Raw genomic sequence first — 19242 nt, forward strand, 5'->3', positions numbered from 1 at the left:
ACCTGGTACGAATAAGCACTCAGTAAAACACCACTACTCCTTCAAGGCTGGATTACTCAACGATATTTACTCTAACAAATATGGTAAAACTGAAATCGACCCTTCAAAACAAATACACATTTATATTGTTTTAGAAATACATGTAATTAACCATGTATCTCATAGGGATTAACATCCAGAATATATAAAAAACTCCTCTAACTCAACAACAAAAAACCTGATTTAAAAATAGGTACAGGAGAAAAAAATAGGAAAAAGACTTGAACAGATATATTTGTCCGAGAAGATAAACAAATGGCAAATAAGCACGTGAAAAGATACTCAACATCACTAGTCATTAGGAAAATGCAAATCAAAACCATAAAGAAATACCGCTTGGCATCCATTAGTATGGTGATTATCAAAAATAACAGAAAATAACAAGTGTTGGTGAGGATATGGGAAAATTAAAACCTCTGTACCTTACTGTGGGAATATAAAATGGTGCGGCCACTATAGAAAGCAGTGTGGTGGTTCCTCCAAACATTATACATACAGTTACTGCATGACCAATCAAATTCAATTCTGGGTGTAAACCCAAAAGAAGCGAAAGCAGGCACTCAAACAGATACTTGCGCACCATTGCTCACAGCAGCATTATTTACAACAGCCCAAAGGTGGAAACAACCCAAATGCCTACTGATGAATGAAGAAATGAACAAATGTGGTATACACATATAATGAAATATTATTCTGCCTTAAAAAGTTAATTCTGACACATGGTACGACGTGGATGAACCTTGAAAACTTTATGCTGAGAGAAATAAGCCAGACACGAAAGGGCACATGTTCTAGGATTGCACTTATATAAGGTACCTAGAGTGGCCACATTCACAGAGCCAGAAAAGTAGAATGCTGGTTGCCAGGAGTTGGGGCTGGGGCTGGGGATACGGGTCAGGGAGCAGAGAGAGTACAGAGTTTCAGTCTGGGAAGATAAAAAGCTTTGGAGATGGATGGAGACAGTTGTACGATAATGTAAACGTACTTAATGCAACTGAACTGTACATTTAAAAATGGTTAAAATGATACATTTTATGTCGTCATATATAATTTACCACACACAAAAACACATTTAGTTTTGCCTTAAACTACGGCTTAGAGAGGGATAAGGGCTCAGCTTTGAGGGGTCCTAAGTTACTACCAGGTCAAGTAACAGACGCTGCGCAGTAACTTAAACACCAACAAGCAGGTGCCAAAACAAACAAATGAGGAGTATATGAACATATAAATAGAAATAGCACATGTGTATCCACATGTACACAGACACACACACAAACGGTTCCTACCACCATCAAGGCAAAGATACGAAAGGAGAAAGAGAGGTTTGCCCTAGAATTTATCCCTTCCAAGGAAGGGCAGCCCAGACAGCATACAAGTAACCCATCAAAAACTGTTTAGGACTAAACACCTTTCATAGAAAATCCACAAGTGATCATGGACAACTAGCTTATATATGAGATGAAGTCACAAAGTTTTCTCCCATGCATGTCCCCTCTTATTTTTCATGCCCACCTCAAGTTACGAGCAGTGAAGATTTTTTTCCTCCCTACAAATTTTCTGTTAGAGATGTTAAGGTTGTCAGTTCTTTAAAAGCTAAGCAGCCACTTGGAATTTCTTTGCAGGAAGAAATAAATCTGATTATTAATCAGAAGAGGTATTAACTTTTTTCTCATCCTTAAATATTCTAACCTTAGTGAGTCAAAAAAAAAGGGGGGGGAGGAAGGGAGGGAGGGGTTGAAAAGAAAAAAGAAGGCAGCAAAAGACATTTTTCTCCCTACAGAAAATTTAGAAGGCCATAACAGTATAACCATCCACAATGGGATTTTTTTCCCACCTGTTCTTCGTGGCTTCTACTCTTGCAAATACATGCAACATTTAGTGTATAAAACATCTGTCTGGGAAGGGCTCCAGTTACCTGTTAACCACTGCCTCGGACAAGTGAACAAGAAACGTCTGACACTGAGATAGGTCAGAACCCCAAGAAGTGCCATCAATGATTTCTGAGATGGAAGCTTACCCTACAGTACAAAGGGCCAAGGAGATTTTTAGTAGGAAAGGATACGAGAAAAATGGTTACATCAGGAGTTCCTGCCTCCAGAGAATAAGTTATGGGAAAATAAGTAATTTTCAGTAAAAAAAAAACCCACACAACTATTAAGCCAAAAGAAATTTTAAAGCCACACTCTATATTGAGTCCTAACGCTCTAAAAATAAAATGTTCCACACACCTGGTATGTGGAGAGAGGCCAAGCATCATACATCACATAGTTCCCATCACACGGAAGGAAATGGGAGGAGTAGAAAAAGCATGTTTCCCTTTCAAAGTTAGGTCCAGTGGGTGTCTCCCTACTTAGTCCTGACTCAGCCTATGCAACAGAAAAGCCTGAGAAGCAGTATCATGCAATTAGGCAGGACATGGAGGCTTGTGATTCTTCCTTAAGGCAAGTACACCTTAGAATGTAGTGATACTGCTAGCCCATTGACAACAGTTTAAAATATATTGCTTGCTGACTTGAGATTATTGCCGATGAAATTCCAAAGTAGTAAAAATACTCTCCCCACATTATGTGTATAAATGGATACCAAAAGACATGTACAAGAACATCTGTAGCATCAGACATAAGCCAAAACTAACAACCCAAAAGACCAGTGTCAAGGATCAGATAAATTAAGGAATAATCATACAATAGAGTGCTATTCAGTAACCAAAGTGAACAAACTATCACCATATATGTGATACGCTGATCGCAAGCAAAAGAAGCCAGACTCAAAAAGGCACAAAATTATATAAATCTGTTTATAGGAAATTCAAAAACAAGCCACACTAATGTGCAGTGTTCATCGGGATACAGGTTACCTGTGGGAGAGTAGCAGAGAGACCAGAAGGGGCAACAAGAAGGGCTTCCAGGGAACTGGTAACATTCTTGCTTCATGCGTGTGATGGTCACACGTGTATATTCACTTTGTGAAGATTCACTTTATTGTACGTTTACAATTTGTGTGCTTTGTTTCTGTAGGTTTATGACATTAATTTAGAAATATATATGTGTGTATGTGGGTATTATGTATATTTTTCTTAATTGTTTTTTGAATGAATGGCTGGTTGGGGGGGTGGGTGGAGGGAAAGAGTTCTTTCCTGGAATTCATTCCTATTGCCTTCAAATTTTATTTTAACATCAAAATTTTATAAGGCAGTGATTTCTAGTCCTGGGCTACACCATTCCAGGATGATGTATTTCATATTAAGAAAAGTTAAATATCATGTCAACAGGCATATAAGTCCTAACAAAATTGGTCTTCCTCCCTCTCCATCCAAATTGTAGATCAGATATTCCCACAATCTTCTCTCCTATTTAGTAGGCAAAATATCAGGATCATCTGTGGTAAATCATCTACCACAAGATTACGTATTTTTAAAAAATCACTAACTATGAAATGTCATGGAAAAAATGCTGAATATGTACTAGGATTAAAATGTTCCCATTATTAATCTTAAAACTGGCTTCCTTTGCCTATCTAATCTAAAACTGAGAAAAGGAAGGAGACAGAAAATGGTTTAATTGTTTTCCCATATTCTGGTTATTTTTATCTTAATCATTTAACACACATTTAAGTGCCTATTGTGTGTTAAGCACTGCACTAGACTTGGAACATGTGGCAACAAATAAGACACACTGTCCCTATCCATACAGACTACACTGTAACAGCAGCTACTAGAGGGCTGGCGTAAGGCTAGTACTGTGCCTGCATATCTCAACTGCATACACTTATCAGTCCTATAAGGTAGGTGCTATTATCCTCATTATAATATGCAGATGCGGAAATTAGCTCAGAAAACTACCTTGCCCAGGCACCTGGGTGGCTCAGTTAGTTAAAGTGTCGGACTTTGGCTCAGGTCATGATCTCATGGTTCCTGAGTTCAAGCCCCAGGCTCCCATGCTGACAGCTGGGAGCCGGGAGCTTGGAGCCTGCTTCGGATTCTGTGTCTCCCTCTCTCTCTGCCCCTCCCCCGCTCGCACTCGGTCTTTGTCCCTCTCAAAATTAATAAAACATTAAAAACAAACCAACAAAAAAACCAGAGCTAAAGTATAATGTTCATGGTTTTCCATTTACTCTGCATTAAGATGGAATTTAGCTAACATGCGAACATGGGGCCAGGGATATGAATTTTATGCTAGAATTGTAAAGTGCAGTAACTGATCCTAAAACTTTCTACGATACAAGCACAGACGTGGTTTGCTTCAGTGAGGGGTCCACAAAAAACCAAAAAGGAAACCTTCTTTACCCTCCCAATGCTTCAGCTACTGACTAAATCTTAAAGGTAAAGGGTATAATTTTCTTCGAATACTAGAAAGTGAAAAAAATGCTGTTTAAAGCTATCAATACATAAAATTCAGTAAATCTAAAGACAATTGCCAGAGGAGCTACACCTTGGCTACCACACACATATGGATACAGACACGTGTGTGCCCACATATGTATGTCATAAATTTGACATTTACTCTTACATTTTCCTCGCACAAGGAAAAATGTTACAATTGTAGTGGGAACTGTGTCTTATGACTTTACTATTTACACTATCGATCATAATTCTGCAAAGTACATTTTCTTCTGAGTTGAAAGGAACCAAGAATCTACACAAACATCTTCAGTAAACAAAGAGGTTTTACATTCTTCTTTTTTACGGTGATAGAAATTATACAAACACAGTACCAGCCCAACCTCCATCAAACCACGTTTGGCCAATTTCTTATGTAGCCAAATCTCTAACACAGTTTGGTATTCTCAAGTATCTGAATTCAGCAGGGCATCCGCCTTTTACTTTCCTTCAAAAAACACGGACCAGAACATTTATGGATAGGGTAGCCAGAATAAGGTCTAATGAATAAAGGTAAGGCTAGGACTCGGGTTTATAAAGGAGTTAAGCAGTTTCAAAGAATCCTGTCCCTGAGGGCATAATAAACAATGCCAATTATCACTTTAAAATATGTAAGATAAGACACTGAATTAAAATGGAGAATTTTAATAAACAAAGATAATAAAATGATCAAAATTCATATGATCAGAATGGGAAAGAGACTTCCAAATGTTTTTTATAATACCATCGCATGAATAAGGAAATGCCTTTCAGCGTTGAGTGTTAATGGCCCAAACAATACATTTCTTCTGAATTACAACAGGCCATAATATAATAGACCTGCATTTGTGGTAATGCCTAAACCACTCTGAAGAAGTGGTCTTAACCACAATTCAAAGCTTAAAAGATGGCTTTCTGCCAAAGTCTATCCGAGCCAGTAACTTGTCACGCTGCCTTCACGCACCGCTAGGACCAAAAACACGGACCCAGCAGCTAGTATCTGCTTCCTCAAGCCTCACAGGAGGCCCAGGACTCTGAAAGGTAATACGCAAGACAGCGGCACAGAAGTTGAGAGTGCAATCTGACGGCAAACTGCTTTGCCCTGGGTGGGAGGAAAAGCAGCCGAATACTCGAATCATCTGAGGACCTCTGCTCAGCATAAAGGAAAGGTTCTGAACTGGGAACGACCATGAAGTGATTAAAAGTATAGATCATCAGAAACTGATGGTGTCGAAGCACTAACACAGGAGCAAAAGCTGGGAGTCAGGGTAGCAACAAAGAAAACGAGAATAACCACCTTTAATAGGAAGAGGTTTCACTCACCATCTGAGTCATTCACGTATGTATGTACTTAGTGTTTTGCTGTGCTATGAATTTAAATTATGCAAACTGCAAAGCTGTGTTGTCAGAGTTAATTTACTGTCTAGTCGACGGCCCAACATCAAACTGTCTAACCAGAAAACAGGAGGATAGGTCTTCCTTAAAGATAAACTCTACTGCAGCCACTTAATTCTTAACATTCCTTTTACCAACTTCCACACCTGCATGCTCCCTGAAGACATGTCGTTTCCCTACAGTAGTAGTCTTACTGACTTCTTCTCATTCTTTCCTTCTGTCATAAACAAATCATTGACTAATGCTGCCAACTGTATCTCAAATTATCTTCTATATTTCCATTCCCCGATTCCACAAGGCTAAATGAAGCTCTCATTACTACTATCCACAGCTTCCTAAACTGGCCTCATATAGCAGAACAGAGAAGTATGTAACAACAAATAGCATGTATCTCCTTATATATGCTGTCACTTAATTCTCATTCATAGCCCTGACAGGTAGGCAGTATTTCAAACTTAGAAAATTGAGCTCAGAAAGTCACAAGGCAGCACTTTCTCCTACCTCTGACTATGCATTGACCATACTAAGGTCAAGATAATGAGACCCACACATAAATACATAAGGAAGCCATACTCTGGTCCTTAAACTGCTTATCTTCTTTATCTTCCCAAAATAAGGACTTTTTTCTCCCTAATTCACTGAAAAATTAATGTCTATTTTCTTTTTTCATTAAACAAACCACCCATCATATGAAAATTTAATGTTTCAGAAAAATCATTTTTTAACCTGTAAACTATTTCTCAGCAAACAAAAACTGTTGAATCTCAAGAATGAAATGCTGTAGTAATCAAACTACAAAATATGAAACAATGCCACTAGGTTAAATAAACCAGGGAAATCTGATGTGTTAATAGCTGTAGGGATTAGTGGAATCCAGAGCCTTTAAAGAGCTATAGGAGGAAAAAAAATGCCAACCTGTTTCCTCAATAAATCAGATAGGCACAGTGGATTTTTTTAGGCCATAACTTTTATGCTGAACAACCTTTTTTTTTTTTTTAAATAGAAGTGTGCATAAGAGAAATATGGCCAAACCTATAAGCTTATATTATTCACATTAAAGTTGGCTCAAGTGTGTATAGTGTTAACATCAAGTTTTCAAATATAAGCCTGTAGACAGTATGTGTTCACTAACCCAATAAACCAGAATAATAGCAAGTCATATGTTAAAAAAGAAAAAAAGGTGGCAAAACCAAAAAAAAAAAAAAAATATGGAATAGTAGCTCTTAAACTATAATATTATTTAGATGAACTATTCTGAATTAAAAATAATCATGAACAAATTGATCTGAAATTAGAACACTATTTTCCACATTGGAGAAAAAAATTATAGTCTCCCAAATAAGTCAATTATTAAATTTACAAGTTTTATAAAGGAGAGAAAAAGAAACTATTTTACCAAGTCCAAAAACCTAAAATGATGACTAATTTCCTCACCTTAATTAAACTATCTACTTTTCCTAAGGAGAATGTCCTGCTATAGTTTACTATTATTACTTGCTCAACAATACCAATGTTCCTTAATGAGCCATGTTGACATCTTCAAAAAAGTATTAATCCATGTTTTTGATAGATTCTTATCAAGATCTAAATGGGGCTATAAACAATACTCCTGAAACAAGGTACTTAGAAGTCCATGTTCCTTTACACAGTTTTGAAGAATCTGATACGAAAACTTACATATGCCAGGTATAGGTCTCCAGCAATTTCACCCAGGCAATTTTTCATTGTAGTTTCAATAATCAAATACTAATATAAGATCCATTATGTATAAGCCAATAATATTGATGCAACTGACAAATTAACTTCCGGGGCTTTTTTCTTCTTAATGTTTATTTTTGAGAGAGAGAGCGAGTGAGCGAGCAGGGTAGGGGCAGAGAGAGAGGGAGACACAAAATCCAAAGCAGGCTCCAGGCTCTGAGCTGTCAGCGCAGAGCCTGACATGGGGTTCGAACCCACAAACCACGAGATCATGACCTGAGCCGAAGTCGGGACACCCAACCGACCGAGCCACCCAGGCACCCTTAACTTTCTGGGCTTTTTAAATGATGGTGGTTCCTAGGTATGAAGGAAAGTTTAAGACTAAAATTAGATCCTTAATTCTAAGTATAAATTTGAACTTCGGAATGAAAATCAAAGTTAAAGGGGAGTCACAGTTCTAACTGTTGATTTTTTTTTCCTGGTTATCCCTCAATGCCTTGGTTTGGTTCCAGTATTCCTCAAGAATTAATCCTACCAGTCTGGTCATTATACTCAACAAATCTTTTAATCTGACAGAGGAATACTACTTGTCCTGGGGTCAACCCTTTTGACTTCTGGACAACTTGCTAGGACCTACATTTTATACTATTTTTATAACATCCTCCTTTCTCTCACTTGGTCTGCCCAGTTCTCACACTCAAAAGCACTGTTCACACATTATTTTAAACAGGAAGACTGCAGAGCAAATATTCCTGTTTGTTAAGGCTGCATGTAAAATAGAGAGGAGGTTGTGGGGTAGGAAGAGAAGAAAGGATACAGAGAACACTGGGATGCAACAGAGCAGTGAAAAAGAAGAGAAAAGGATTGCCTGAGGAAGTGTCAGAGCCACCAAGCCGAAGAGAAATAAAGCAGTAATGGAGTGTCTTGCGGCCATAAAAGGGCAATTGTCCACCTCCTAACAAACTAAATCTGGTCAATCCCAAATATGGAAATGTTTTAGTTCAAATACAGAGCTTTTCTTCTGTGGGATACGAGCATAGATCACAATCATTCTTTCCCTATTAAAAAAAAAAACAAAAAAACCTCACACTTGGAGATCTACCATTGTGAGAAAAATCTGTTGAATTATTGTATAAACTATTTCCAAGATTTGTTCCCCCAAAGTCCAGGTCTTTCTAACAAAAAACCACTCTAGCCCTTACACAGTTATTCGAGGGCTTCAGTCTCCGCACTGTAAAACACAAACGTTAATTGTAACAACCTGGAGAGCTGGAGGGGGCATTTTGTAAGTCCAACACTCCTTAAATACTAGCTATTATGCGCTCAAGATTTTCTCGGTCTTTAATACAAATTCTAACTCAGAGTTCAGTGAGGATAAAACTGAAGAAATTAAAATCATTTCAAAATGTGATTACTTCCTTATATATCCACTCATTCTCTCCATTTGTAAATTAAGAAGCTGGTACATAAGAAATGGTCTGTCCTGCCATGACAGGTCAAGTGCATGTTAATAACCTCTATTACCAAAAGTTTGTTCAGTTAACAAGTATTTACTAAGTACCTGCTATGACTAGTCACTGTCTGGGGGCAGGGGATACAGGAGTCAACAAAACACAGTGTGACTTGCGGGGGTAGAGAGAGTGGCATTGAAAACTGGCTCTCAGCAGGTGGAGCCACAGCTTTTATTTCAAAAGTCAATGTTTCCAAAGGATTTTACCTGCTCCAAGTCACCACCTGTACCTGCCTTGTCCCTGCCCCAGGCCACAATTTCCCACTCACAGATTACTTTGTCCACAGGAATTTTAACCAAAAAGGAACTTTCACAAAGGTAAATTTCATGCAGACTTGATTAATCTAGCTGCTTAGCTGCTACTATCAGCACTTGCAGCACATTTTTAATCACCTTGGTCCTCCCATTGTTGTCATGAAACACAAAAGCACTCCACCAAAGTAAATGCTCTGAAAACATACTTTGTCCTATCGACCACCCCAAGAGTTCCTCCCCAGGATTCCTTATAACAAATAATCACAGAGCACAAGCATGTGAACGAGGGGCGGGCAGGGCGGGGGAGTGGAAGAAGGCAGCTGTCCTTTCCGATCGCTATTTTCCAAAGTCGTACATTTCCAGTCATTATTTTTAAAGAGTATATGCTGACGTGATGGTTGTTAAAGCAACACCTGACGACTTGTGGGCGTCATCTAAAGCTGCCATTATTTTATTTGCAGTTCACTCGCTCTGATGTGTAAGAACCTGGCCACATGGCTGATAAGGTCTCCATAATGAAAACTGTACCCCTCATTTAAGCAACAGGTTTGGCATGTGTGCACATTTCCGGCTCACCTACGCACTAGCCTCCCCATAATCACCTAGCAGTTCAATATTACAAGATCAACTGATTTCTTTTTTTTCACAAGCAAGATATTCCCCAATTTTCATGACAATTACTGACCTAGTATATTCCACTTCAGTTAGGTTCATGCTTGAGATAGGGTTCTAAAGTATTCTTTTAATAGATATCCCAGATTCCAGAAACAGGCAAAATGGCAATGTTTTTCAAAGTACTATAAATTAGCTTGAGAAAGTGCCTAATGCTAACAATGTTATCATTTATACAAAAGATTTTTAAAACTTTGTTATTTTCATAATCTAAAACATCTTTTTAAAACACTCTCAAAGCAGCTAATCTTCATTCTTAAGAGAGTTTTTGACTTGTTTTTAGTAACCAAAAGTATCCTGGAACCATATCTAATAATTAACAGTAATTTATGAAATGTTCTTTCTTCTAATCCTAGATATGTGGTTGGGGCCATCTGTGGCCACTGCTCTCAGTTCGAGGCCAACTAAACTAGAATACAGTTTAGTTTCTTTCTAAACTACATGTTAGGAGGAAAAATCTACCAAAGATAAAGGATACAAGTTGCTCTCATTCTCATGCATGCTGGTAACTAAAGTAAAGGGACATAGTTGTGAAGAAGAAATAAATGCCAGGAAGCAACACCATGAAACTTTGCAGTCTCAACAGGAGAAGCAGCATGAGGAAGAGAGAGGAGGTTGAGAATAAACCGGACTAAAATAATGATGAAAAGCCAAGCGATGCTGTTGATGAGGGTAGGAAGAACTGAACAGTCTGGGAGAAGGCAAGGTCGGGTGGGGAGTGGGAGGTTTTGGGGAAATGGAGTAATGGAAAAAAGGAATTAATTTTCCCATTCTCTGAATCCACAGGCTGTTTTCTGCCTCACCACTAGCAATTTACCCCTGCACACCCCTGCAAAGACAACCTACCATCAATGGCATACTTAATCCACTGGTTGAGGGGGTGGGGGGGGGGGGTGGGGGGGGTGGTTACTACTTTATCTTCTGTAATTTCAAAACACAATTTCTAAGTTTAGTATATCGTACCCAATTCAGAGCAGGAACTATGTACGTCTGACTCAAATTCCAAGAACTTGCAAAGAAAGATGAATTGTGCTTATCATCTTTTGGCCTCCTATTCTGGCAAAGATTTCTTCCATTTTTCAACTCCCAAGTGGAGAAAGCTAATATACAAATTCCATTGCTATGAAACCATTTACCAGAAGTCCTCATTCTCTTATTGTTTTCTAGAGAGAAACTGTATTTTAGACACAATCCTAAAACAAACACATGCTGATATTGTCCTACTTTGAAGCTTTATTTTAAAATATTCACCAGAAACTCTGTGATCACCTTCAACAAATCTATAAAACAAATATCTGCCTGTTAGCAGGACACTGCAGTGGACACAGGCACAAATACAAAAAAATAAAAGGTCTAACATTTAACTACACTAAATATTATAATCTATCTGATTTAGGCTTAATCTTTTTGCAACATTAAACTTATGTCTATCTTCTGAATTGAAGCAGCACCTGTTTATTACATGCAAAGTCCTAACATATAAGGAATGAGAAAATGAACTGGGTGGGTTTTAGTATATATCATCAGGTTTTTGGGTTTGTTTGTTTTTTTAACTGTATGGGCCACTTTCATCAATGTAAAGTAAGAGTAAATTCGTCCTCAAGCAGTATATATTATAAATATCTTACCTAGGAGACTTTAAATATTTACCAGGGCAAGCTCACACCTCTTCACACATACCAATAACATGACAAAAAACAAAAACAAAGGGGCACCTGAGTGGCTCTTGATTTCGGCTCAGGTCATGATACTGGGGGTCATGGGACCAAGCCCCACATAGGGCTCTGTGAGGAGCATGGAACCTGCTTGAGATTCTCTCTCACTCCCTCTTTCCCCTGCACATGCACCGTCTCTCTTAAAAACAACAACAACAACAAAAATGTTTCACAGCTCATTAACTATAACCTACCATCAGAGATAAGACCACTGACTGAGCTGATAATCCTGTTTAGATATCTGAAGTCTTCTGGCCGGGGTCAGTTTGGCGATCTAGATTTGTAAGACTGAGCTTCATACAATTTCCCAATTGACCAGTACTTAGGTCTCTGCAATCTGGCACATATACATGCCCCTAAAACAAAAGTTTTACAAAGCCATATTGTGGGATACATTAAGACATTTGCTATTCTGTTCTTTTCCGCTTCATTTAATTAAGGGGGAAAGGCAGTAACTTATTAATTTGACTCCAGAATAGGCTACTACTGGCAGTTTGAAGATCACTGATCTATAGATGATAAATACCAGAATGTATGCCAAGGGGCAGTATACTTGATCACTCTACTTGATAAAACACCCTTGTAATGCCACTCAAAAGCCATTATGTTCTCCTATTCTCCTCTACTCCTTAGATACTCTCCTATAATAACCTTCACTTCAAATGAAAGGGATGGTAAGGGGATCCTTGAAGGTAATATAGAGCACGGCATACCATCACAAGCCACAGACTGGAACGTATCCTGGTTATTTCTTAACAAGGTGAAACAAGACAGACCAATAGCATCTGTGACCATGGTAGGCACACTTAAAGCAATCCAATCAACATAAATGTGTATACATTTTATTTCAGCATTTTAAAAACCTGAAACAAAATATTTTTTAAATAGCCTTTTCTATAGCCCATGCTCTCTGATATTTTATTTTCTATTCTAATATGTGTCTTAATGCTGATCATAACCCATTAAATCAATTTCTTGAATGGGTTGAAACCTGCAATTTGAAAAACATAGCTTTAGAGAATGCTCTACTTGGGCAGAATTAGAGGACCATAGATAAATTACCAGTCTCTGGTGACCACCTTTCACTGATGAGAAAAAGCCCAAAGAATTGAAAGCATCAGTCAAATAGTGATTGTTCATTTAGCTCTAGGAAGATCATCTGAGAAAGTGTAAAACTCAAGGTAAGAAAAATATGTTAATAGCATCCCCCCTCCCAGACCAGGTTCCTGATCTGGCATTTGATAATCATCTGTTACTCAACAATGGCTTCCTACCCAGCACTGTGTGTATAATTTATTTATATAGATATATAACCTATATATAGATATGTACATGTACATGCACACACACACATATATATACACACATATAAAATGCATTAACATAAATTATATAATTATGTATACTTATGTTACTATATTTTTAATATATAAACCTTTTTTCCATATCATTTTTACAATCTGTCAAAATAATAAACTAAGTGTTAGATCTGAAACATAGGTCAGTTGGCACTAGAGTGTAAGCTCTTAACCACTAAGTTATAAACTTTTCCAAAGGGTTCCCAACTCTGGTCTCTGCATCAAGAATCCTCTGTGGAGTTAAAAAAAACAAAACAAAACAAAACAAAACAAAAAACAAAAAACAGATGCCCCATGTACTATCCCACAAAGAGATTTTTAAAGCTGAAATAGCAAATATTATAAAGAAATACATTTTATAAACAATGTATTCAATATCATCTCCAACCCATGTCAGAAAAGATCTTTATAGAGAGTAGATACTATTGAACTGAATGATTGCCTTGGTTAATAAGCAGCCAACCTTACTTCAAAACTTGATTACACTGCTGTCATTATAGGCTAGAATTTAATATAAAGCCCTTTTGTCTTATGTTTAATAACTAAATTCCACCTAGAATTTAACTGCTAACCTGTCAAAAGATCTTAACATAAGGTAGCCCAACTGATAAATATTACAGACTGCTCTGGTATATTTCTATTAAATTTACATATCAATGATTTAAACTGTTACCTTCCCAATATACTTTCCTTCATTACCTAAGAGATGAAGAATTCTGAACCCAGTACAACAGTAATAAACTCTGCGTTCTTCCTGGGTTTATTCACTTCCACCATCCCTAAGCAAACATTTAGCAGGAAGCACACCATACAAAAGTAGGAGGTTTCCAAGGTTTCAAATAATTAAAAAGTAGTTCTGACTACATCAGTCAAATAAAATGTATGAACACAAAAACCCTAACAATTTTTGATGGTTAAGTGGGTAATAGGAAACCTAGAATTACCACTATTAGCAACCACAAATAACAGTGGGACTACATACCACAAACACGTGAATGATTAATTAGAGAAGCAGTAACAATCACTGTTAATAAGAAGACACTCATTTTCCTCTCAGGAAAAATTATTTGTAAAAGACAAAAACAAGCATGAACTATAAATGGTCCAAGTAAGAATGATTTTGTTTAGTCAAATCAAGGCTCCAACTAAAGCATTTAACCAACTATTTCCTGTTCAGGCCATGAAATGACAGCACGGCAGACAAACTTGTCTATGATGCAGACCACAGAGCTTATTACAGACTAATACATGAATAATTCCTAAACTATTTGGTAAAAGAAATTACAGCCCATCACTATTAAAATCCAGGGAAAGTATCTATCCCAGTGTCTTCTATAACCATTTCTTGGGGCGGGGGTGGGGGTGGGGTGGGGAGGGAATCATTCATCAAGCTGGTGATAGACACGTGGGTTTTTTTTTTAACAAAAGAAAAAATACTACCACCATAAATCCATAACCACATCTATAATCTAAGTATTAAAATCTCTTTATGTGACAATTAAATATAGAATCACGAGCGTTCATTCTATCCATGACCCTGGGGTCACTGGGAGATTTCTAAAGCATACCTTTTAATCCACGCCATGGTACTTCAAGAACATGTTAAGGTAAGTCACAGCTTGGAACACTTCGATGCACCTCAAAACACCTCAGCCAGTGTATCTGTATCATTCTCCTTTCCTTTTGAGATCATAATGGTTCCGAAGAACTATAACGCTTCCATTTGAATGATAGTCTCATAATTTCAATGACTTAAAAACAAAAACAAAAAATAAGGACTTAAGTGTTGGTATGTTAAGCCACTGGTGCACTGTTAACTGCTGCCACGACTAACAAAAACAAAGCTGCTGCTGTACTACGGAAGTCATTTTTTAACGTGAGGCCTCATCATGATTGAGAAGGAATACATGCTTAGCAGTTGGCGAGACAGCTCTGGCTTTACGGAGATCCAACAAAACCCCACAAAATCTCTTTGCCCCAATTGATTCTTCAGTGTTCTTTTCACGAAATGAAAATAATCTAAAAGACAGATCTGAACACTTGGTGGGTGCCTCTGATGGACCAACTCTTCTATTCCGTGTTACAAGAGAGCTGAAAATAACCCACACAACCTGTATAAAAGGGAACTCATTAGTAGGTACAGCAGAGGGTCCTGTCCCACCTGATGCTAACATTGCTAAATCTTTTTAATTCCATGGAAGTCATTACGCTGAAAAGAGCTCCAGTTCGTAAAGCTTACTTTTATAAGAGTATGCACGTATCAATGAACAACACATGGCTAACTACCAAGTGGTACTGCTGCTCTGCGGCTGCCCTGGCAGGTTTCCGTCCCGCGGTCCTCACTCCCACCCACCTTTCTTATATAAAATACTTAAAACACTTCATTATTCAAGTGATACGATAAGTTTATATGCCACATTGTAAATCTAAGAATTCACTCTACTTTTGCCTCAGGTTTGGCAATCTGTGACAGTCACCAGAAGGAGTACTCAAGCTACACAGAGAAAGTAAAACTAACTGACAATCAATACGCATTTGTCATAAAGCAATTAAAATTACTTTAGGATGACTGAAGTAAAAGCAAGCCATAAAAAGGGCTTCCAAAGAAAAAGAGTCACCGGAACAGGTCTGTTATGCTCTGGGTCTATGGAACAGCTCGTGTGACGGTAAAAGACAAGAAATGGAAAATGACAAAATTTCCCAGCCAGCACTAAAAAGTCTGTGTTAAGGAAAAAGTGGAACTACTTCCTTTTTGCAAAAGTAGGTTCAACTGATGAAAACCTTTCAAAGTCCAATGTCAGAAAATTACGTATTTTTGAGATTTAGATTTATTGCAGGTTGTGGAGAACGCAGATTACAAAATACAGGTCTCTCTTCAGAAAGCTGATAACAGTGACAAAACTGCATAGAGGAAAGAACTCTACCAGGGTAGGCAGGAAGAAGCTAATGAAGAACACAATCAAGGGACCCGGCCCAGTGAAATCACTAGAGCCACGGTAGTCTTTCTGAACAGATTGTTTTACCACGCAGTGGAACCCCCCTGCCCCTTCTCACTTCACCTCAAGGCCTCCTGATGGGCCAATGGATGTTACAACTCCCTGAAAGTGCGCTCGCGTTGCTTCCTCTACCCTGCTCCTCCAAGTAAATGCGTCCTACACACAACTACTAGCTTAATATTCCTGAAGGACAGCTCCTCCCTTGCACGTAAAAATTAATGTCAACTATTGGGAAACAGGGCAAAATATAAATACATTAGATAAAAAAGAATCAAAGCCTAGGTCCGAAGCTCTTATTACATCGTTTCATTTTTAGAACCTCATTTTATAGAGGACAAAATGGACACTGTGGTCAACTAACTGACCCAAGAAAGCAAGCAGCAAAAGAACTAGGACCTAAATCTAGACCTTTTAGCTAGAATTTCAGCACTTTTCTGTTACAATATTGTTGCAGAATATTGCTGGGGGAGTGGGGGTCCTGAGGCTGACATCCGTTGTCATTATGCCAAGAACCGTGCAAAGCACCACTGCTATTTCATCCTGGTCTACCATGCCCGAGACTGAGGAGTTAGTTGCCTCCTTCTGCAGCGGGGAGGTCGGGCTCAGGGATTATTTAAGCAATCTGCTACGCCAATCTATCTTCTAGAGTAAGTCAGAAGAAATCAAGTCCAACACTTACGTTTGTTTTCAACCTGGCTGATATAACAATAATTTAATTTTACAAAGCCTTCTTCACTCAAAACCCAGTCAAACATATGTAAATAGATCTGTAGCCATGGTTTATATGTACACTTTGTCAAGCCACTAAGGATTAGAATCAGACATATACACTAAAATCAGAATCTCCATTTGAGTCCTACAAATGAAATCTAGTATTTCCATGAAGTTATACACTTAAATATCTTTTCAAGAGGACTTGGAAACCACAGTAGTTATCAACATGAATTTTAGATGACCAAAGAAAAATGAGCAACGAAAAGTATTTTCCTTAGGAGGATACATGCCAGGATGCCCGGCTGGCTCAGTCAGCAGAGCATGTGACTCTTGATCTCCGGGTCATGAGTTCAAGCCCCATGTAAGGTGTGGAGCCTACTTAAGGAAAAAAAAAAAAAAAAAAAGAGGGTACACTGCCACATTTTTCCAAATAGGTCCTGTCTCATAAACTACTACCAGTATTAGCCTCATGGAAAGAGATATTTACTAGCTCAGAGAGGGGAAGTCATTCAGTCAGGTTATCAGTAATTAAAAATACAAACAAAACAAGCCCCCTCCCCAAAAGTAGACGGACAGCTCCCTCCAATACTTCAAAGCATTATTAAACTAAAAGAGAAACAAAAAGCACCGAAGAAAAATCCGCCAAGTTAAGGAAAGGAAACTCCTAAACAATTTCAAATTTGAATGGAAACCATGCATCCACACTACATTCCAAAACTGCAGAAGTGATCAACACAACTACTACGGCCACTGTTTGGTAAGCAGTTAGATGACTCAAAGAAACCACTTTATACACTGCTGAAACAAAATCTTGCAGAATTACTACATTTAAGAGTCAAACTATTACAATAAAAAACTTAAAGGTCTTTTTAAAAATATCTTCATCAATAACACTAACCCTTCTGTATAACTCATTTTACAAGCATTAATACCCAAAATAGTGGATTACAATAGGAATGCCCCTCAGAAATTCTGATGTGCAACTATATACTTTTTAATTGTAAAATCAGTGTTTTAATTAAAGACTCTATGCAACTGTCTACAAAATATTTCACTTCTTATAAAAGAGACAAATATATTTCCATGCCAGTCGTTACAGCCTCCTTCACTATGCTATGTCCAACAGGGAAACTGTTATCTTTATCTTTTTAAACGTATTACCTAACTACCAAAGACCTGGAACAAACTAGGCACTAATGACCTAAGTATGTGAAAATGTTATGCACCACATTTTGGATACATGATTGACAACTAAACAAAGAATGTTCATGATGGGGGGCATGTCTGATATACTCTAAAACTTAGTAAGTATAGAAACATTTGAGGGGCGCCTCGGTGGCTCAGTCAGGCGTCCGACTTCGGCTCAGGTCATGATCTCATGGTTCATGAGTTCGAGCCCCGCGTTGGGCTCTGTGCTGACAGCTCGGAGCCTGGAGCCTGCCTCGGGATCTGTGACTCCCCTTCTCTCTCTGTCCCCTCCCCAACTCATGCTCTGTCTCTGTCTCTCAAAAAATAAAGAAACATTAAAAAAAAAATTAAAAAAAGAAACATCTGAGTAAATGAAAGAAAATATTTAGGAAGGACTTATATACTGCAATGACAATATTAAAGACAACAGAGACTTTAAGAGAAGATAGTTTGACATAGGACATTTTTGACTGAATTCTGTTTTGTTTGTAACTACTGAATACAATGCTTATGAAGGTAGATTAGCACTACTGCTAAAGGGTAAACTTCAAAAAATTAGAAACAGATGCCAGTAACTTCAAATTTTTAGGTTTTTGTAAATAGACTCACATAGTAATTTGAAATGACAATAATGAATGCATTCTGATGTTCACTGCAATATTACTTACTAAGAAAGGAATGAGAATTTCTTTCCAACACAGGAATAGTTAGATTATGGCATATCCACACAATGGAAATAACAGTCAACGATACTGAAATTTATAACATGGTAATATGCTAATTATATAGTTACTTAATTATATATAGTGTTTTCCCACATTGTGTATCTTTTTATATATTTTAACAAATATAGAGAATTATAAACACAACATTTATAAATATCTAAGTTCCATGACATCAAGAACCATTTCAGATGTACCTCTAGCACTTATCACAGTGTCAGAGAGGTGTCTTCACACAGGAGACAATGAAGCGTGGTGGTTAGAAGACCGGGCTCTGAAGAAAAGACTGCCTGGGTCTGAATCTGAATCCCAGATCCACAACTTACGAGCTAGCTATGCAACTTCAAGCAAGTTAATCATCACTAGGCACCTGAGCTTCTCCTTTTGAAAAATTGGGATAAAAATACCGTTTGTGTAATGGAAGAAAAAAAAAATGAGTTAATACATGTAAAATCTTTAGAACAGTATCTGGCACATAATACTGCCCAAATGAAAGGAGACAGAGGATGAGAAAGAGAAGCAGTGGGTTCTCAAATACCTAAGTAAATGAATGGATACTATCTTTACAATATAGATAGAAATGCTAAAAGCATACATAAATATTAAATAAGAGTTTTCCAAAC

The 19242-nt window shown here is 37.7% G+C and overlaps 1 protein-coding gene across 7 annotated transcripts in view; it reads right to left on the reverse strand.

The window, feature by feature from the left end:
- Positions 1 to 19242, reverse strand: part of RBPJ (recombination signal binding protein for immunoglobulin kappa J region) — a 215287-nt gene that overhangs the window by 50118 nt on the left and 145927 nt on the right. For 3 of the 7 annotated variants that reach the window (XM_015072420.3, XM_015072419.3, XM_053217488.1), the window contains exon 2: positions 14568 to 14750. The exons of the other annotated variants lie outside the window; for them this stretch is intronic. In XM_015072420.3, the coding sequence (XP_014927906.1) occupies positions 14568 to 14584 (17 nt within the window). In that variant the 5' untranslated portion in view covers positions 14585 to 14750. The remainder of the gene's footprint in view (positions 1 to 14567; positions 14751 to 19242) is intronic. 7 annotated transcript variants of the gene reach the window in all.

This window comes from Acinonyx jubatus, chromosome B1, assembly GCF_027475565.1.
Source record: "Acinonyx jubatus isolate Ajub_Pintada_27869175 chromosome B1, VMU_Ajub_asm_v1.0, whole genome shotgun sequence".
NCBI lineage: Eukaryota > Metazoa > Chordata > Mammalia > Carnivora > Felidae > Acinonyx > Acinonyx jubatus.